This window comes from Caretta caretta, chromosome 6, assembly GCF_965140235.1.
Source record: "Caretta caretta isolate rCarCar2 chromosome 6, rCarCar1.hap1, whole genome shotgun sequence".
NCBI lineage: Eukaryota > Metazoa > Chordata > Testudines > Cheloniidae > Caretta > Caretta caretta.
The window spans coordinates 33,351,318-33,372,371 of record NC_134211.1 but is presented as its reverse complement, the minus strand read 5'-3'; the positions used below and the strand labels follow the sequence as shown (position 1 = coordinate 33,372,371).

General features: G+C 40.7%; 1 protein-coding gene across 6 annotated transcripts in view; it reads left to right on the top strand.

Moving 5' to 3' along the window:
* The window catches only part of SBF2 (SET binding factor 2), a 571,331-nt gene that overhangs the window by 537,701 nt on the left and 12,576 nt on the right, over positions 1-21,054 (top strand). For 5 of the 6 annotated variants that reach the window (XM_075129406.1, XM_048852731.2, XM_048852730.2 and 2 more), the window contains 3 exons: positions 9,422-9,548; positions 10,969-11,096; positions 19,564-19,797. In XM_075129406.1, the coding sequence (XP_074985507.1) occupies positions 9,422-9,548; positions 10,969-11,096; positions 19,564-19,797 (489 nt within the window). Of the gene's footprint in view, positions 1-206; positions 894-9,421; positions 9,549-10,968; positions 11,097-19,563; positions 19,798-21,054 lie in introns of those variants that run through there. The other variant, XM_048852732.2, reaches the window with a different exon arrangement.

The window sequence follows — 21,054 nt, the reverse complement described above, 5'->3', positions numbered from 1 at the left end:
AATTTTACAACCTTTTATACAAGTTTAGGATCTGATCCCTTTCAAATCCATTGACTGCACTGGAGACAAAAGCTGATACATGATAACTAAATATACCTAACCTTTTAATGGGGTTAAGTAATCTGCAATGACTAGTGACATCTTTTTTGTGTTTATTTGTAATCAGTTAAATCATCCTAATTACTTCTATTACATTTGATTTCCAGGGCGCACAATTCTCTCATTTCTGATTGTCTGAGCTACATTTTATCAAGGACTTTTGACCCCAATAGCTCACCTCTAATTTGAATTTTGCGCATTGTACTGCAGTTGGAGAAATAAATGCTAACAGTGATTACCTAAGCCAGTTCTAGCACCTGTCCCATCTCCAAGTATGCAGAAATCAACTGTTAAAACACACAAAATAATAGCAACTATGTCATTCACCTTTGTTCTCTCATACTGCAAGTATTTTAGATTAATAATTGTTTTCCTGCAGAAGTAAATTATAATAATTTCTACAGTTACTTTAGCTCCAGAAGTTTCAGAAAAGGATCCAGCTGAGAAATTATTTCATTCTCTACACCTACATCCCTGCCAGGATTTGAACAAGTTTATTTTTATTGCCCTTTAAATTTGGTAAACTACTTATTAAGCAGAAATTAGGATACTGTAAAATTCATAACTAACAGCAAATCTGTTGATCTATAAAAATATCCATCCTTTGTGCAATTCACTGAAAAATTCTTAACATGGAAAAAATGTATGAAACGACATACAGAGTGCATATTTGTAAATATAGCTTTTGTGATCTGTCAGTTTATTATTCCATATGGCATTGCTATCCAGAATTAGTGTATTTGACCACTTTTAAATCTGTGCAGGCCAATAAAAGCATTAAAATCCCACTATAATTCTGTCAATCTTTTTCTTTTTATAAAGAAATCTGAAAAGCTTTTTCCTTTATAAACTTGGTCTTCCACAATTTTATTATGGAGAAAATTACATTTTTGAAAATTATGTCTTATGCATCTGTATTGTTATGAGAGTTTAGCCGTCTGCATTATGGAAATAGAGGGGACAGAATAAGCAAGTATGCACAGAACTGGAAGTTCCTAAGGTGGCTTAATATTTTAGATATCTGCCTAGTAGCTGACATTCAAATGACAATTCATTGTGTGAAATACTCTATATGTACCTATCTATTTCTATAGGGATTTTTCCAATATTACTCCAATCCATCACTACTATGCATTGGTACCTAATTTCTTTTTGATGGATTCAGATTCAGAAATTTGTTAAACTAACACATCTGACACTATGCTCCCAAATCAACTCTCTCAGAAAAACAATCAAAGACAAACACCATGTCACTTGTGGGCGAACACTTTTCACACAATGTATCTGACCTCTCAGTCCTTGTCCTCAAATGAAACCTGCACACCTTCAAAAGACAAGCGTCTGAGCTTAAATTCATAGCTTTGCTGGACACTCAAAATAATGGTCTTAATAAACACACTGGATGTATGGCACATTGCAACAATCTGTAACCCACTAACCTCCCTTTTTTGACCTATGAATGACTGCAGAAGGGTTAACTGACCACTTCACTTTGATTGGTCCCTTAAAACATATGTTAATTACTTATGCTAAACAAGCTGCTCCACCTTGTATTTAGCTGTGACATTCTCAATACCTTTCCCAGACCTGAAGAATAGCTCTCTGTAGTTCAATAGCATGTCTCTTTCACCCACAGAAGTTGGTCCAGCAAAAGATACTATCTCATCCACCTTGTCACTCCAGATTTTTAGCATTTCTGAAAATCTAAATCTGGACCACATAAAAGCAGATTTGAGTATTTAATTTCAATTGAGCATACTCCTATGATCTTCAGGGGTTTTCAGTTAGTTTGATATATTGTAACTGTAGTGATTAATGACAAACATGTTTCTTCCTTGAGGTGGGTAAAAGAAGGGAGATAGCTGAACAAAGAGCAGAAAGAAAAGTTGAGAGGGAAAATGAAAAAGAAAGGAAGGAAATGAGAAATAAAAGCAAGAATATTGGGAATATTGCAAGAATAAAATAAGTATGGAGGTGTTAGTGTTATGATAGACAAAGCCCCATGAGATTGATATTTCAGGTGATCCATTTAATTGGTAGCTCTGCTTGTGTTCTTAAAATAGTGTATTTATTTTCATTGCCCCATTTTAAGATTTACGTACGGTTTTCTTAATTTTGAAAATGAAATTAAAAGGTGGCAAATTAAAAACGGATAAAAGGAAATTGCCACATGAAGTTGTTCAGGCCAAGTTCTTAGCAAACGCTAAAAGGGGTTAGACACTGAAATGGATTACAAGTATATCCAGAGTTGTTATAATTAATGCTAACAAATTTTGGAAGGGATATTAAAGCTCATGCTTAAGGGCTTAAGCCAGTCTATAAATATTAATGATCAGAATGAGACTTTTTGTGAGGGGCAGATTATCCCACGTCAGTCTACTGAGGAATTTTTGCACCTTCCTCTTAAGCATCTGGCACTGTTAGACAGGATACTGAACTAGATGGACCTTTAGACTGATCCATGATGGCAAATCTTCTGTTCCTAATTGAGATTCTATATTATGTTCATTCATTTAAATATATAGAATTATACGTATGTCATGGCAAGACAACTTTCTAACATGTTTCTTTCTTAATGTAATTGTAACATTGGGTTGGTTTTTTTTCTCACTTTGAATCATCAATCTACATTTTGGAAAACAGAAGTGGTATGTAGAATAGCAAGCAACCAAAATGCATCTGCTCTAGTAATAAGAAAAGGAGTACTTGTGGCACCTTAGAGACTAAGCAATTTATTTGAGCATGAGCTTTCGTGAGCTACAGCTCACTTCATAGCTCACGAAAGCTCATGCTCAAATAAATTGGTTAGTCTCTAAGGTGCCACAAGTACTCCTTTTCTTTTTGCAAAGACAGACTAACACGGCTGTTACTCTGAAACCTGCTCTAGTAATGTGTATTAAGGCCATGTCTATGCTTACCGGTAGATCGGCACTGCTGTGATTGATGCAGTGGTGTCAATTTAGCGGGTCTGGTGAAGACCAACTAAGTCAAGGGCAGAGTGCTTTCCTGTCAACTGTGGTACTCTGAGAAGAGTAAGGTAAGTCAGCGGGAGAGTGTCTCCTGTCAACACAGCATGATGTAGACACTGTGGTAAGCCGACCTAAGCTACGCTGACTTCAGTTACGTTATTCATGTAACTGAAGTAGTATAATTTAGGTTGACTTACCGCGGTAGCGTAGACAAGGCCTAAGGCAAAGTACCTGCCAGAGCGCTCTCTGTGTATTTCTACTAGGATAATACTCAAAATTGGTGGGGTCTGAATAAAAGTAAGCAGCCAACTTTGAAAAGAAATTATGTTTTTATGCTTCCTTTCCAAAAAAGTGCATCCTCTGGATATTATGTGTGACAAAGATATCCCATATCCAGTGTGAAATAATGACTAATAGAGATTGTTTATCCCAGAGAGAGTAGCATAATCATGAATCAGATTTGTCCAATGTTTTTATATATATAGGCTGTCAAGCGATTAAAAAAAGTAATCGCAATTGCGTGACTAAAAAGATTAATTGCGCGTTTAAAAAGATTAATTGTGCAATTAATCATGCTGTTAAACAGTAATAGAATACCATTTATTTAAATATTGTGGATGTTTTCTACATTTTCAAATGTGTTTATTTCAATTACAACACATAACACAAAGTGTACAGTGCTCACTTTATATTTATTTTATTACAAATATTTGCTATAAAAAACAAAAAAAAATAGTATTTTTCAGTTCACCTCATACAGGTATGTAGTGCAATCTCTTTAGCATGAAAGTTGAATTTACAAATGTAGAATTATGTACAAAAAACTGCATTAAAAAATAAAACAATGTAAAACTTTAGAGCCTAGAAGTCCGCTCAGTCCTACTTCTTGTTCAGTCAATCATTCAGACAAACAAGTTTGTTGACATTTACAGGCGATAATGCTGCCTGCTTCTTGTTTACAGTGTCACCTGAAAGTGAGAACAGGTGTTCATATGGCACTGTTGTAGCCGGCATTGCAAAATATTTATGTGCCAGATACGCTAAAGATTCATATGTCCCTTCATGATTCAGCCATAATTCCAGAGAACATGTGTCCATGCCGATGATTGTGTGACGGGTTGGACCTTCCCCATCCGGGATGCCACCTGATGTACTGGGGTTTCACTGAGCCTCTGCTGCTCCACCAGACCGGATTTCCTCTCCCTGTTTTGCTGAATTAGGCTCTCTGGCCTCTTGCAGCACACACACACAGGTAGGGCCACATCCAGCTGCAGACACAGACTGAAGTCAGCTCTGTGTGAAAGGACTTATCCAGCACTCACGTGCACACCTCTTTTGCGGGATAAACCCTAAATAATACTGTCTTGTATAGTATAGAAAGATCTGCACAGTGCAAGCTCATAAAAATTCGGCCTCTCCCTCAATGTGGAGAAAAAGATGCACAACTTCTTGCCCCCCACCCACCCCAGGATATGAATTGCACAAACTGAGGTATGTTATAAACAAGAAATAAGTTTATTAACTACAAAAGGTAAATTTTAAGTGATTATAAGGGATAGCAAACAGATCAAAAAAAGATTACCTTAGTAAATAAACAAAAAAAGCTAACTGAGCTTAACACACTAGATAGGTAAGATATAAATTAGCAAATTCTCACCCTGAGTGATAAACAAGGTGGCAGATTCTTAAGGCACAAGTTGCCTTGGCTTTTCCAGGTTTTCAAACAAAAGCTAAAAATCCTTCTAGCCTGGGACCATCACTTCCCACAGTTCAGTCTTTGTTTCCTCCTCAGGTGTTTCCAGGTGTGTTGTTGTAGGGAGAGTGAGGTCCCCTCATAATGTCATTTCCCCCCTTTTATATCTTCTCCCCACCTTCTGGAAAGCTCTTTTGCTGTGACCTGAGTCAAACAGTTCCCACTGTGTAGTGCTATCTCTGAAAGGTTTCTGTTGTATACAGTTCCTGGGGTAATCCTTGTGCTTGTGTTAATTTCCTCAATAAGCCATTAACATTGTTTGGCCTTTTTACGGTCATACCTGAAAGGCTGCTTGTAGGTGTTGACAACCTCAGGACATGTTTCAGCAGCACATCACATACATAGCCAAACTTCATAACTTCACACATGACAATAGCACTGACAATAGCACATACAATCTGTCTAGCAGATCAAGACTTTTAGAATGACACCTCACAAGGCATACTTTGTATAAGACATATCCTAATTACATGACAGTGGTGTATATTGAGGTGTCAAGGTATAACAGACGGGTTCTGCTCGATAACGATCCAAAGCAATGCCAGCCAACACATGTTTACTTTCATCATCTGAGTCAGATGCCACCAGCAGAAGGTTGATTTTCTTTTCTGGTAGTTTGGGTTCTGTAGTTTCCGCATCAGAGTGTTGCTCTTTTAAGACTTCTGAAAGCATGTTCCATACTTTATCCCTCTCAGATTTTGGAAGGCACTTCAGATTCTTAAACCTTGGATCGAGTGCTGTAGCTATCTTTAGAAATCTCCCATTGGTACCTTCTTTGTGTTTTCTCAAATCTGCATTGAAAATGTTCTTAAAACGAACAGCATGTGCTGGGCCATCATCCGAGACTGCTATAACATGAAATATATGGCAAAAAGCAGGTAAAACTGAGCAGGAGACATACTATTCTCCCGCCAAGGAGTTCAGTCACAAATTTAATTAACACATTTTTTTAACAAGCATCATCAACATGGAAGCAAGAAGGGGCATACGAATGTTTAGCATATCTGGCATGTAAATACCTTGCAATGTCAGCTACAAAAGTGCCATGCGAACGCCTGTTCTCACTTTCAAGTGACATTGTAAATAAGACGCCGGCACCATTATCTCCCGTAAATGTAAACAAATTTGTTTCTCTTAGTGATTGGCTGAACAAGAACTAGGACTGAGTGGGGGACTTGTAGGCTCTAAAGTTTTACATTGTTTTGTTTTTGAGTGCAGTTATGTAACAAAAAATATCTATATTTGTAAGTTGCACTTTCACAATAAAGAGATTGCATAACAGTATTGTATGAGTTGAACTTAAAAATACTATTTCTTTTGTTTATCATTTTTACAGTGCAAATATAATATAAAGTGAGCACTGTACACTTTGTATTCTGTGTTGTAATTGAAATCAATATATTTGAAAAAGTAGAAAAAATCCAAAAATATGTAATAAATTTCAGTTGATATTCTGTTGTTTAACCGTGCGATTAAAACTGCGATTAATTGACAGCCCTAATATATGTGTTTACCAATATATGTGTTTACCAATAGATTTATATCCAGTTACACTACTTTTGAGAGTCCTGTTGGCTCTACAAAGCAGAACATTCCCTGTAGATTAATACTAGATGAATAATCTTGTTTTCAGATGGTTATGCATTCTAAACTCCAAGTCTCCAGGACAATATTAGGAAATTATCTGGTTCCAGAATACAGAGTTTTAAAACAGTTAATATTTTAGTAGAAATTTTTGAGAGTCAAAATTCCTTTTCTAGACTGTAGTTCCCCAACAACCAGAGCACCTCATCTTGAGAGGTGCTGAGCACAGAAATTCCCATTGCGTAGCTTGAGCTATTCACTGCCAGATTATAAGGAAACATGAAGAGGCAAATGAGATTTTTCTTTTTTTCATTTGAAAATATCACTGGTATTAAGGTACAGTGAGTCTAGCTGGTAGTAGTCTCCACTATCATTCAAGAAGCTGGAGTTTGATTTCTGATACCATCTTTCGCTCCTATCTGCTGGGCATCAGGGTTCTATAGGAAATGCATTCAACTTCTGAATGTGAGCATCTGCTGTCACTGAACAGCAATTCTTTTAGGTGACATTTCAGAGAGAGTATCATCCAGTCATCAGCCAGAAGGGTAACTGGCTTGGAAATGAGGAAGATAAAAGTAAAGGAAAATCTGGAGACACTGTGGACTTTGGCACGTGCAAGTTAAAGAGACTCTTTCCAGACTGATGGACCCCAAATTTGGAGTTTCAGGGGTTTTTTTCTGTTTTGTCTATTTGAAAAGCCCATATAATTCTTTGTAAATTGTTAGCATATTAGCACTCTTAGGCAATTCTAAATAACAAACCATATGTGATAGAGAAGAAAATATAATTAAAGAAAATCTCCTGTTCAAGATTCACAGTGATCATAAATGTATAGGATGAAAAGGGGATTATTTTCAAAATTATGAAACATACTTTGACAGTGTTCTTGTAACTTTCAATACCTTGAAGATTTATTTATTTACCTCATCCAACTTGTCTCTTAAGTTAATATCTCCTATTGGACTTACTTCTGTTGGTGAAAGAGACAAGCTTTCAAGCTACACAGGCTCTTCTTCAGGTCCGCTGAACTTTCGTTACTTACTTAACTATCATTCCAATATAAAGCAATGTCACTAAATTAAATGTTAATTTATCCAAGTTAACTTTGGCCTAACATGAGTATAGCTGGATGTGGGATACTAGATGCTCATTGCAGATGAACGAAATTCGATGCTAGGGGCAAATTTACCAAACTTTGCAATTACTTTGGAAAATGGAGACTAAGCCTAATATAAAATTGCTTTTATAAAAGTGGTGTCTGTTAAAGCAGCCAAAAATAGCTATACTGTTTATGCAGAAAAACTGCTGTGCTTTTAAATTGAAAATTAGGATCACACTATCTAAACTCTAGTACAGGGATTAGCAACCTATGGCACGCATGCCGATTTTTAATGGCACACTGCTGCCTGCCGGGTCCCAGCCACCAGCCCTGCTCAGCCTGCTGCTGAACCCAGGCCGGGACCCCAGCAGGCAGCAGCGTGCCATTAAAAATCCTGCCCGACCCGGCCCGCTCTTCTCTGCCCCGCCCCCCCGGCAGGATGAAGAAGCTTGGTCCTGCTGGTTGCTGCTGCAGGGCAGGCAAGCTCCCCTCTTCCCCCAGCGTGCTGCGTTCCTGCCCCTCCTCTCCCTACCACTGATCGGCTGATGGCCCTTACGAGGGAGGGGGGGAAGCGGAGCCGCAGCGCGCTCGTTGCTCCGGGGAGGAGGCGGAGAAGAGGTGGGGATGGGGGTCTTGGGGAAGGGGGGTGGAATCAGTGCATATCCCCTCCAGCCCCCTGCCATGAGCTGCTCTGGGCAGGGGGCTGGGAGCACCCCCACGACTCCAGCCCACACCCCCAGCCCTCTGCCCTGACCCTTACATCCCCTCACACACACACACCCCAGCCCCCTGCCCTGATCCCTGCAGTCCCCACAACCCCAGCCCTGACTCCAGTACTCCCCACACATACGCATCCCCCCCACACCCTATGCCCTGACTCCTGCAACCCCACAAATACCCAGCCCCCACATACCCCATGTCCTGACTCTTGCATCCCCCTACCCTGAGCACCAAACAGGAGCTCCTGCTCCCTCCCACATTCCCACCTGCACCCCTCGCACCAAATGGGAGCTGCCCAGGTAAGCACTCCACACCCAAACCTCCTGCCCCAACCCTGAGCCCCCTCCCTCATTCTAGCTCCTGGCCAGACCCTGCACCCCAACCCCCAGCCTCCTCCTTCACCCCCAGCCCTGTGCTCAGGGCACTCCCATCCTCAGCTCAATGCAGAGAAAGAGGAAGAGAATGGGCTCGAACCAGGGAGAAGGTAGGTACCCACTCAATTTGGCAGGGCTGGGATCCCAGACCAGCGGTGGACTGAGTGGGGCTGGCAGCTGGAACTCTGGCTGGCAGGAGCCAGCGGACTGAACCCCAGACTGGCAGCAGGTTGAGTGGCAGTGGGCTGAACCACTTGCCAGCCAGGGTCCCGGCTGCAGGCGCTGCTCAGCCTGCTGCCAGCCTAGGTGAACAGAACCCCAGGCTGGCAGTGGGCTGAACGGGCCAGCGGCGTAAGATCAGCATTTTAATTTAATTGTAAATGAAGCTTCTTAAATATTTTGAAAACCTTGTTTACTTTACATACGACAATAGTTTAGTTATATAATATATAGACTTATAGAGAGACCTTCTAAAAAACGTTAAAATGTATTACTGGCACGCGAAACCTTAAATTAAAGTGAATAAATGAAGACTCGGCACACCACTTCTGAAAGGTTGCCGACCCCTGCTCTAGTATTTTGATGGAGCAAACATTCCATGGTTTACCTCAGCTACAAAATGTCTTAAATGAAAATACCAGAAAAAGAACCTGCATAAATGGATCCATAAGGAGTGTAGGTAAGACAATGGCCTTTAAGTACATATTTGTTATCAGCATTCACAGGGTTATTACTTTTTCATTATATTTTACCTTACTGTGCTTTAAACATTCTTGTTTTACTGTAGTTAATGTCTTTTTTCCCTTCTGTATGTATTTTGTAGATTCACAACCAGTATCCAACCGAGTTTGAATTCAATCAGTATTTCCTGAAGTTCTTAGCTTTCCACTACGTATCAAATAGATTTAAAACATTTCTTCTGGATTCAGACTATGAAAGACTAGAACATGGTATGTGTAGAAGAATGTGGTTGATGCTCATTCATTTTTTTTCATTTTATTATTTTACACTTTCGCTTTTAATTAATATTTAGTTCATAGGAGTCTTTCCATTGTGAGATGGTGCTAATGATTACATTGCAACAAACTAGAAACATAGAAAAACTTACCATATGCTGTGTAAGTGCCTGGGGTGTACTGTAATTAATTCTGTGTACAGAGTCATTGGCAGTTATATTTGGTGAATGAATAATTCCTGAACCATGCTAAAAGGGAAAGAATAAAAGGGTAAGAGAAATTGAAAGAATAGTTATAATTGCCAGACCCTTGCTTCACTTTCCAATCCACTCACTTAATACAATTTCTACTTCCATTTGCCTGCTCTCTAAAGAACTTTTGTTTTTTATTGTTTTTTTTTTTAAATTACAGAAAAGAAGTCCTGGGTTTCATGAGATTGTATGGCATTTCCATAAAGGAGAGCCTTTTTCCCCTTCCTCATGAACTCCTGTGTTTTTCTTTTACTTTCTTCCTCTATCTCTTGCAGACTAACTTGCTTCTTCTAAGGCTCCACCTCCCTTCTGCATTCTCAGCCCTACCTCTGTCAGATTGATCACTCAGTCACATCCACCTTTCTCAGGCTTGTCTCTGACCATATGCAAGAAGCAAAGCGGGTAGTGTAAACTCTGAAATTAACAGTTTTCACAGAGAAATCATGTTTTTCATGGCAAGCAGTCAATTTAATGCATTCTGTAAAATCCCAAACAACCATGAAACTAATCCAGGCACTGAGCAACCATTCTATTTCTACACAAAATACTGATTTGTATGTTTTTTAAACAAATGTCATTTTATCATAGTTCTGAGACTCCCAACAGTGTGGTGATGCTTTCAAATATCACCACACCAAGAAGGAAATAGTGGCCTCAGTGAAGTCAATGACAAAACTACCGTTGACTTCAGTGGAGCCTGGATTTCATCTCAAGTCTCTGCTCTTGGACTTGTACTTCCCAGTCCACATTTCAGATGGTGATATTGCACAATAGCAGAACAATGTATCATAAGTTACTGAATGATTACAACATTTTTAATGTGTATATATAGTACACTAAATTGCCGCTTAAGTGCAAAAACAAAAAGTAAATTTTGAACAAACCTCATTAACAATACCTCAAGTACTGCAGTAGGCTTCAGAATAAGAATGCAAATGTCGCATTTTATTTTCATATCGAGTTGGTGTTCAGGCAGCAAGAATGGCATTTACCCTGCACCACATAAAAATCTTTACTGTTCTTTTCATCAATTCAGACCTCTTAAGTATTAGGCATTTTTGCAATGTTTTCATTTCAAGATAAATGTCATAAAACCAAATCCATCTGCTTTACCATTTGTTACATGTAACTATAAATCCTTCTTTTACCTTTTTTTCCTATAGGGACATTGTTTGAAGATAAAGGAAACATACATGCCAAAAAGGGAATCTGTATTTGGGAATGTATTGAAAAAATGCACAAAAGGAGCCCAATTTTCTTCAATTACCTATATGCACCTGTTGAAACAGAGGTATGATATAGAAACTTTTATGTTGTTTGTTATTCTGAATGATTCTCTAAGTAGTTTGCCACTTGTTGAATTGGTCTAGACTAGTTTCAGACATTTATTATGCTAAGTAACCTGTTTAAGAAATGTTAAGAAATATTAATACATCATTGGAATTTCTCACTAGTTTATATCACTAGTCATGCAAATTATTTAAGACTCATATTGGTTAATTGTAAAGGGGCAAGTCTTAGAACATTTACTCATCCACACGTGTCCCACTGACATAAAGAAGACTACTTAGGTGCATGACATAAGATTAATTATGTGAATAATGATTGCAGGAGCAATCTTAACATTTGCACAAGACCATAAAAAGTAAATCTAAATAAAAATTATGAGGAAACAAATTAAAAGTAAATATAAATTCCATTGGTAGTGAGACATGTTTCATAAGGTCCTGATACATTGCATGACATGTCATATCATTGCCTGATAGGATCATATATTGATCACATTTAGCTGTATCTTGAATAATTTTATAGTGTCAATATTTATCACTATGACCCATATCCCTTCTAGTTAGAATTATTTTCTAAGTATAAAGTACAGCGTCATGAACAATACTTGTCAATTTTAAATTAAAACATTCAGTAAAATATTAAAGGTATGCCTGGCAACACACAGATTAATAATATTGATGCATTGCTTTCCATATTTAATGCTATTTATAAAGTAGTTTAATCTTGATCAACAAAACATGTATAAATATTTCAATTAGGGGAACCATATCTGTTTCATTTTCCATACATGTGTTCTATTGTTATAAAATTAGCACCTCTGATCAGTTGGTATTAATAAAGGGAGATTTTCCCCTGTTCAGCTAATTGAATCGTAGTCATGATGTAGAACCTGGATTGTGAGTTCCTTTAAAATAGAGGAAATGGGAGAGGTTATGAGGGTTCCAACTGAGACATGAAGGAATTGTACATACACACTGGGTGCCTCCATTTTATTATCTTGTTAGCTGAAAAGATGGACAGATAATAATGGCTCATTCCTCTCCATGTATATTCCACTGTTGATGTGCATGTGTCCCATGCATTCAAGTTCAGATTCTTTGGCCAGCAGAATCCATTGGAGCTGCACCTGTGCCCCGAGTATCCTTCTGTCTCCCAGCTGAGGACATAAAGGGCAAGGTGTGACCCTAACTGTCCCTCAAATCCTTAACTAGTAAAAGATGCAGGTATTAAAAGATTCCATGGTAGCAGGAAGGGCAGATCATGGAATACATATGGACAACACATCTCAAAGAACTGTAGTTATTGAAAGGTAAGTAACAATTTATTCTATGAGTGCTTGTTCCTTCTCACCACCTGTGGCTACAAGCTGGAATTTGCAGTATCGGAGCATCTCACACATTGTGCAATCTACCCACTGTATTGTAAACAGATAACTACTTCACAGTTTGTTAGCTGGTAAATCCGCAGAGGATAAGGGGAGAAAAGAGCACCAAGCCCACAAAGAAAAATGATCCAGGTCTCCTTTATCAGATCCTTCCTTGAGAAACCAGAAATCACCTCAAATTTTCTTGGGAAAAGGTAGCTCGAGGCCCAGTGAGGGTTCCTTGGCACCCATCACTGTGCATCAAGACCAGGTTCCTCAGTACTTCAAAAAATTACCCATTACCAACCCGTTGTCCCTGAGTGCTCCAGTGCCAATAACCCCAATACCAGCATTGTCCATACACTTACCCATGGCTCCAGCATACTCAGTTCCAAAATCCTACCCAGCCTTAAGGGACCTTATGGTCTCCTCATTATTGGACTCACCATTATTATCAGCATAGAAGGTACTTCCTCTGCAACCAGCTGCTACCCCCATTCTGGTACTGTGCACATACAAATCAGAGTGCAGTCTGGTGATGCTCCCAGCATTCCATCTGAGACTGTTGCAACCCTGCAAAAGAAGCACTTCTTCTCTTTCCCAGGCTCTGAGACTAGCAGGGGGCATTACCAGTTCAGTCCCTGGGGTCTAGATATTCAGATCCATATGCTTCAGAGAGGGAGTCTAGGACTCATTATTATTGTTTCAGACATAGAGCTCTAAGAGGGATGCAACCTAGTCCAGGGATAGATAACCTTCTCCCCCACCTCACAAAGGGCTACAGCCAACCATGACTACAGAGCTGCTGACTGGACAGAGTGATCAGGGCTCTGATGGGGACTTGCTGGCAGAGGACCCACCCCATACAAGCGCCTATCTCATTGTTGTATCTGGATGAGGCTATGGTAGCCACATCTACCTCACTCCCAGATAACTTCAAAGCATTTCAAAACACAGAGTCAGCAAAAATTTACACCTCAAGACAGATACAAGAAATTCAGTTTATTTGGCTGCAAATATTATTCATCATCAAGGCTACAAATGAGAAGTACAAGTTACAATTGAGGATCTTCCATTTGAAGTATAGAAACTTTTTAATATAAAGATTAATGAGGCTTGTATGCTCTGTGAAAGGACTCTCAAGTGACACGGCAGTTCCTAAGAGTCTGTACTCATGCACCAAAGAGAAAGTTCTTTAAGCCTCAACCACATCAAAGGCAGCCAATACTGTCCTCATTATCAACAGCCTGAACCACCCAGGAAGCAACAGAAATGTAAGAAGAGGAAATCATGTGCCTCTACTACCATCTTCTCACTAGCCCTGCCCATCATCAAAGCAGCAGATTTGGCTCTTTGGTCGGAGGCAGTATACAGTTTCTCTTGGATTTCCCGCTTATATCCCCTCCATTTATTTTATTTTTGTGGGGTCTGGAACATCATTACAGACTGTTGGGTCATGCAAATCATAGAGGTGGACTACTCAATCCAATTCCAGACACTCCCCACCCACCACCTATTTTCCCCATCACTTTTCAGAGACCCATCTCATGACAGCATGCTACATCTGGAGGTGCAGTCACTTCTGAGGATAGGTCGACTCTGGTGCAGGAGATGTAATTTTGAGCTCAAGTATGTATACCCGTGCTAGCTCTTATGAAGGTAGCATTCCAAAAATAGTAGCGTAGCCATGATTGCACGGGCAGCAGGACAAGCCAACCGATCCAAGTACCTGCTTAGAGTTTCAGACAGGATTGTACTCAGGGTGGCTAGCCCATCACACTGCTCATGTAGCCACAGCTACAATGCTATTTTAGTGTGCCAGCTTGGCACAGTTACCATAGATATATCTGCCTTAGCTGGCCATTATGCCTTCAGCTCCAGTGTAAACACACCCCAAATCTCAGAACGGTGGAAATAGTGTGTCCAGATTACAGAGGGTAATGGGGTTTATTCCCATTACTTTCTAATTCTCAAGAAGAAGAGTGGCTGGCACCTTATTCTGGACTTGAGACAATTGAACACCTTCATTCACAAGCTCAAGTTCAGGATGGTAACCCTGGCCTCAATCATTTCCATCCTACATCCACCTGACTGGTGTTCAGCTCTCAATCTCCAGGATGCTTATTTTCATATAGTAATTCATCCTACCCACAGAAAATATCTAAGGTTTCAGATAAGCAATTCCCACTACCAAAACAGGGTCCTATCATTCAGTCTATGGAGCATGGCAGCGGCATAGGTGCTGACTCCATGAGTGCTTCAGGGCTGCACCCACCGACAGCCTGCTCCCACCTCCTCCCCCTCAGCACTTCCCGTTCGCCGGCAACCTCGCCAATCAACTCCTCCTCCTCCCTCCCAGTGCCTCCCACCCACTGCGATCAGCTATTCCACAGCGTGCAGAAGGTGCTTGGGGGGAGGAGTGGGGACAGGGCACACTCAGGAGAGGGGGCGGAACTGGGCAGGAAGAGGTGAGGCGAGGGCAAGATGGGGTTGGGGGTTTGGGTGAAGGAGTGGAGTTGTGGCAGAGCCTGGAGTGGAGCAGGGGTTGAGCACCCCCGGGGCAAGGAGGAAGCCACCACCTGTGGCCAGCTATATTCACAAAGGCCCAGATTTTTAAAAGTATTTAGGCATTGGTCTGCTCAGCATTCCAATGCCTAAGTGACTTAGGAGCCTAAATTTCATTGAACATCAATGAGACTTAGGGTCTTAAGTGCCTAAATGAAACTTTTTTTGAAAATGAAACTTAGGTTTCTAAGTCAGGCGGATATTGCAATGCCTAAATACCTTTAGAAATCTGGGCCAACATTCCTAGTAGTAGTGACAGCTTATCTCAGGAAACAGAGTCTGGGTTCATCCATACTTTGAGGGCTTGCTCATTTGCAGGAAGTCTCAAGAACAGATGACTGACTCCATACAGCAAACTCTGCAACTTTTTGCTTCTTTAGGACTAAAAGTAAACAAAGAGATGTCCAGAAAGAAAAGGAGTACTAGTGGCACCTTAGAGACTAACCAATTTATTTGAGCATAAGCTTTCGTGAGCTACAGCTCACTTCATCGGATGCATTCAGTGGAAAATACAGTGAGGAGATTTATATATAGACACAGAACATGAAAAAATGGGTGTTATCATACACACTCTAAGGAGAGTGATCACTTAAGATGAGCTATTACCAGCAGGAGGGAGAGGGCAGAAAACCTTTTGTAGTGATAATCAAGGTGGGCCATTTCCAGCAGTTAACAGGAACATCCGAGAAGCAGTGGGGGGTGGGGGAAATAAACATGGGGAAATAGTTTTACTTTGTGTAATGACACATCCACTCCCAGTCTCTATTCAAGCCTAAGTTAATTGTATCCAGTTTGCAAATTAATTCCAATTCAGCAGTCTCTCGTTGGAGTCTGTTTTTGAAGTCTTTTTGTTCTAATATTGCAACCTTTAGGTCTGAAATCGAGTGACCAAAGAGATTGAAGTGTTCTCCAACTGGTTTATGAATATTATAATTCTTGACATCTGATTTGTGTCCATTTATTCTTTTACATAGAGACTGTCCGGTTTGACCAATGTACATGGCAGAGGGGCATTGCTGGCACATGATGGCATATATCACATTGGTAGATGTGCAGGTGAACGAGCCTCTCATAGTGTGGCTGATGTGATTAGGCTCTATGATGGTGTCCCCTGAATAGATATGTGGACAGAGTTGGCAACAGGCTTTGTTGCAAGGATAGGTTCCTGGGTTAGTGGTTCTGTTGTGTGGTGTGTGGTTGCTGGTGAGTATTCACGTCAGGTTGGGGGGCTGTCTGTAGGCAAGGACTGGCCTGTCTCCCAAGATTTGTGAGAGTGATGGGTCATCCTTCAGGATAGGTTGTAGATCCTTGATGATGCGTTGGAGAGGTTTTAGTTGGGGGCTGAAGGTGATGGCTAGTGGCGTTCTGTTATTATCTTTGTTGGGCCTGTCCTGTAGTAGGTGACTTCTGGGTACTCTTCTGGCTCTGTCAATTTGTTTCTTCACTTCAGCAGGTGGGTATTGTAGTTGTAAGAATGCTTGATAGAGATCTTGTAGGTGTTTGCCTCTGTCGGAGGGGTTGGAGCAAATGCGGACCAATGGGAACAATACCCACCTGCTGAAGTGAAGAAACGAATAACAGAACGCCACTAGCCATCACCTTCAGCCCCCAACTAAAGCTCACGAAAGCTTATGCTCAAATAAATTGGTTAGTCTCTAAGGTGCCACTAGTACTCCTTTTCTTTCTGCAAATACAGACTAACACAGCTGCTACTCTGAAAAGAGATGTCCGTATTAGTTCCTGTTCAAAGGATAGCATTTATAGGGGCAGTTGTGGACTCCACAACAGCAGTGACCTATCTGCCCCAAGAAAGATTCAAGCCATAGGCAATCTGGCCAACCACCTGCTAGCTCAACACGAGATATCTGTAAGAGTTTGTCTGACTCCTAGGGCACATGGCCTCCTGCACATATCTAACTCAGCATGCCTATATTGCAGGTAAGGATGGTTAAAGTTGGTATATCAACCCAACAAACATCACTTGAATATGAGAATGCAGGTCCTGCCAGGACTCCTTCAATAGGTCCCTCTCCGTCATTGCCATCAAATACTCTGGTGACAGATATCTCCCCTGGAGGGAAAGGAAGCCCATTTAGACAACTTTCAACATATGGACTCCTCAAAAAACCCAGCTTCACATAAACATTTGAGAACTAAGGTTTGTTTAGCATGCACAGTTTTCCTCTCTGTTCTGAAGTGTCTAACAATTCAGATCATGGCAGATGAAGCCATACCAATGTATTACATAAACAAACCGGGGAGCAAGATCCACCCCTCTATGGGCAAGTCTACACTACAGTGCTACATTGGCATAGCTGCACCAAGGCCACTGCACCGCTGTAGTGCGTCTGGTGAAGACGCGTTATGCTGACGGGAGAGAGCTCTCCTGTCGAGATAATTACTCCACCTTGTCGAGAAATGAAACCTATGTTGGTGGGAGAGCGTCTCCTGCTGATACAGCACCGGTGTGGACAACATGAAACTTGCATCACTCGGGGATAGGGGGCGGTCTCTTTTTCACACCTCTGAGCGATGTAAGTTAGATCAACTTAAGCAGTGATGTAGACTTGCTCTATGTCAAGAAACAGCAAATCCATCGAATTACAAGATTACTCCAATAGCTTTACACTTATCAGGGTTGCAAAATATGCTGATGGATCACCTCAGCAGACAGTTGCCAGTGACCATGAGTGGTCAGTAAAGGATACTGTTATCCAAGACATATCTATCAGGTAGAGTCATCCAACCATAGACCTCTTTGCCACTAATGAAAGAAAAAGTGCCACAAGTTCTTGTCCAGAGGAGGGCAAAGTCAGAGATATCTGTCCAATGCATTCCTGGTCCTCTGGTTCTCAGGCCTCATATATGTTTATCCTCCAATTCCATTGATCCCAAGACTTCTCAGGAACTTCAGGCAAGACTTAGCTAGGATGATCATCATAACAACACGAGCATGGCAAAGGCAGTCCCAGTTCTCAGACCTAACGAATCTCTTCATTCAACTTCCAAGTCAGTTGCCTCTGCACCCAAATGTGGTATGCCAAAGCTGAGGACAGATTCTCCATCCAGATCCCTCTTTCTTGCACCTCATGGCATGAATGCTGGCTGGTTAACATAAGTAGAGCAAACCTGTTCAACTGAGATACAAAATAATCTTATCTGCAGTAAAAAGGACTCTGTGAGGCTTACCTGCTCAGTCAAGGAAAGAGATTCACTGTCTGGGCTCAACAATACCAGTTGTCTCCACTGAACACCCAGATAACCTTACATATTGGATTACCTTCTGCCCTTAAAGAGCGCTGAACTATCTCTGATCTCCCTGAGGATCCATTTAGCAGCCATCTCAGCAGTCCACCCTCCAACATAGACATTTGACATTTTCACACCCTACAGTAGCTAGATTCCTGAATGGCCTTATGCAGGTATATCCCTTTTTAAGTTGCAATAATATTTGCTAGAAGGGTAGGGGAGCTATCAGCTCTCATGTCCAGACCTTCATACACAGTTTTTCATAAAAACTGAGTCCCCTTGAGACCTAAACCAAAATTGTTCCTGAGGGTAGCCTGTGACTTTTATTTCAACCAAATAATACATCTGCCCATTTATGGAAAGGGAAGGCTCAGCTTCACACCCTAGATGTATGCAGAGCATTGTCCTTCTACATGACTAGGACTAAGCCATTTACGGTATCCCCCAGATTATTTGTAGTTTATGATGACAGGTCAGGCCGTTTCAATGCAGAGAAATTTCTAAATATATTGTGCTATGAAATAGCCAACTTAGACCCACTCCACAAGAGCTCAAGTCATGCAGCATAACTCACAGTAGAAGCATCAATATCTGATGTCCATTTCAGCTACCTAAACAATGATTGTCAGACAGCCCTCTAGATGTCCATTTCAGAAGGGTTGTCTGACAATCATTGTTTAGATAAGACTCCTAGCATCCACCTCCTGTGATCTAGGTCACTGCTTGCTAGTCACCAAAAGTAGAATATATATGTGGACAAGCACTCAAAGAAGAAGAAATGGTTGTTTATCTTACAGTAACTGTGGTTCTTTGATACAAGTTCTCTACGTATATTCCACAACCAGTCCTCCTTTTCTGCCACTGCATTGTCCTATAACATCTACACTGTGTTTTGGCGAAGGAACTGAGGGACATTCGGGTTGCCACACCCTTTATGCCCTCAGAGGGCAGGCCTGGCCGCAATGGACACTGCTGGCCAAAAGAATCAGAACTCAAGAGTGTGGGGCGTATGCACCCTACCAGTGGCTTACATATGGACAACATATTTTAAAGAGGTACAGTTACTGTGGGGTAAGTAACTATTTATTTTCCTTGATCTGACATCTTTTATTGAGTTGTATCCCACAGTCATGCACTGAAAATTGTAATTCCAGATCAGCACACACCAGTTGCAGTGCTACGTTCAGTTCAGGAGGATAGTCTATAAAATGTAAAGTATTGGATTTGTGTTGGGGAAAACTCTGAAAATTTCCATGTGACACTGTAATATATTGGGCTTTGTTTCAAACAGGCATTAAAACCAAGTGTAAATATGTCCAGCCTGAAAACGTGGGATTACTATATGGAAGAGACCTTGGCCACAGGTCCTTCCTATGACTGGACCATGGTTACTGCAAAATGCAACACTTCAGAGGAAGCTGACCAAATGGATGGTTCATTTCGCCAGAGTAAGAGGAAAATAGTGTGGCCATGCTATGATGATGTTAGCAAAGTGCAACCTGATGCAATCACCAGCCTCTTAAATGTAAGTATAGGTGCAAATAAAGACAGAACACTGCCATTTAGTACACTTATCAAATTCATATCCATTCAAGGCATTGCCTTATATAGATGTGCTGTAAAAGTAAATATTAGGTAAAAATAATTGATTTAATCTCCAAAGAGATATGGGGTCAGAAAATCAGTCAATCATCTTACAAAAGGTTATGCTATTCTGAATGAATTCAAATCTGTAAATAGGTTTTAATACTTAGCTTTTTTACATGTGAACTGCAGCCAGTAATGAGGCAATTTAGGTATATCTTTTTATTCCTTAAAAGCAAGGCCTTAATACATTTTTTCACTTTCCTTTTTAAATAAAAAAGTAACTTGCATAATAGATTTTTTTTAACTATCTTTTCCCAGAGTTTTCAAAATTGTAATTTCATATTTTGCAAGGAATGTTATCTCATTTGGGGCAAACTGGATTCTTTCTGGATTGCAGCAGTACGTTTACTCTCCTGTTCTTGTCCCTTGTTCACCACATAGTTTAAAGCAAATGAAGTGTAAGGTGTCCAAATCTCTATGCCTAGCTTGTAGTCCATTAGTCCCAGCTTCTGTGTGTGTCTCCTCTTTACAGAATCTGGAGGCAGCTAAAATGTGGTGTTTAGCAACTATGTGTAGTAGGCCTCATCCCTTCCTTTTGGCTCCCAGAAGGTTGCCTCTAACAACATAGAAGACCTCTCAGAATTGGGCTCTAAATAAAAACTTTTCAAATGATAACCAACAGATTGCCAGGCCCCTTGTGCAAATGGCCCAAACTCTTCTCTGTCTTTCCCCACCCCAGCACTGATAAGGAAGACAATACAAAAGGCAGAACAAGCAGAAGTAATAGGGTTGCCAACTTTCTAATCGCACAAAACCGAACACCCTTGCCCCACCCCTTGCCCTGTCCTGATGCCCCACCCCCTGATCGCTCCATCCCCCCAATCGCTCGCTCTCCCCCACCCTCACTAACTTTCAACAGGCTGGAGCAGGGGTTTGTGATGTGGGAAGGAGGTGAGGGCTTTGACTGGGGGTGCAGGCTCAGGATGAGGGGTGTGGGGTACAGGAAGGGGCTCCTAACTGAAAGCTACCAAGAAAGGTTATATTCACAAATTTCACAACAAGAACATGTTATAAACAAATAAGTCTTTGTTTCGGTTCCTCCTTTTAATATACTTGAATATCATTTCTTATAAATCATGTTATGTAAATGTTGGCAATGTTTAATGCTAATGTCACAGCATTGGATTTGCTCTTT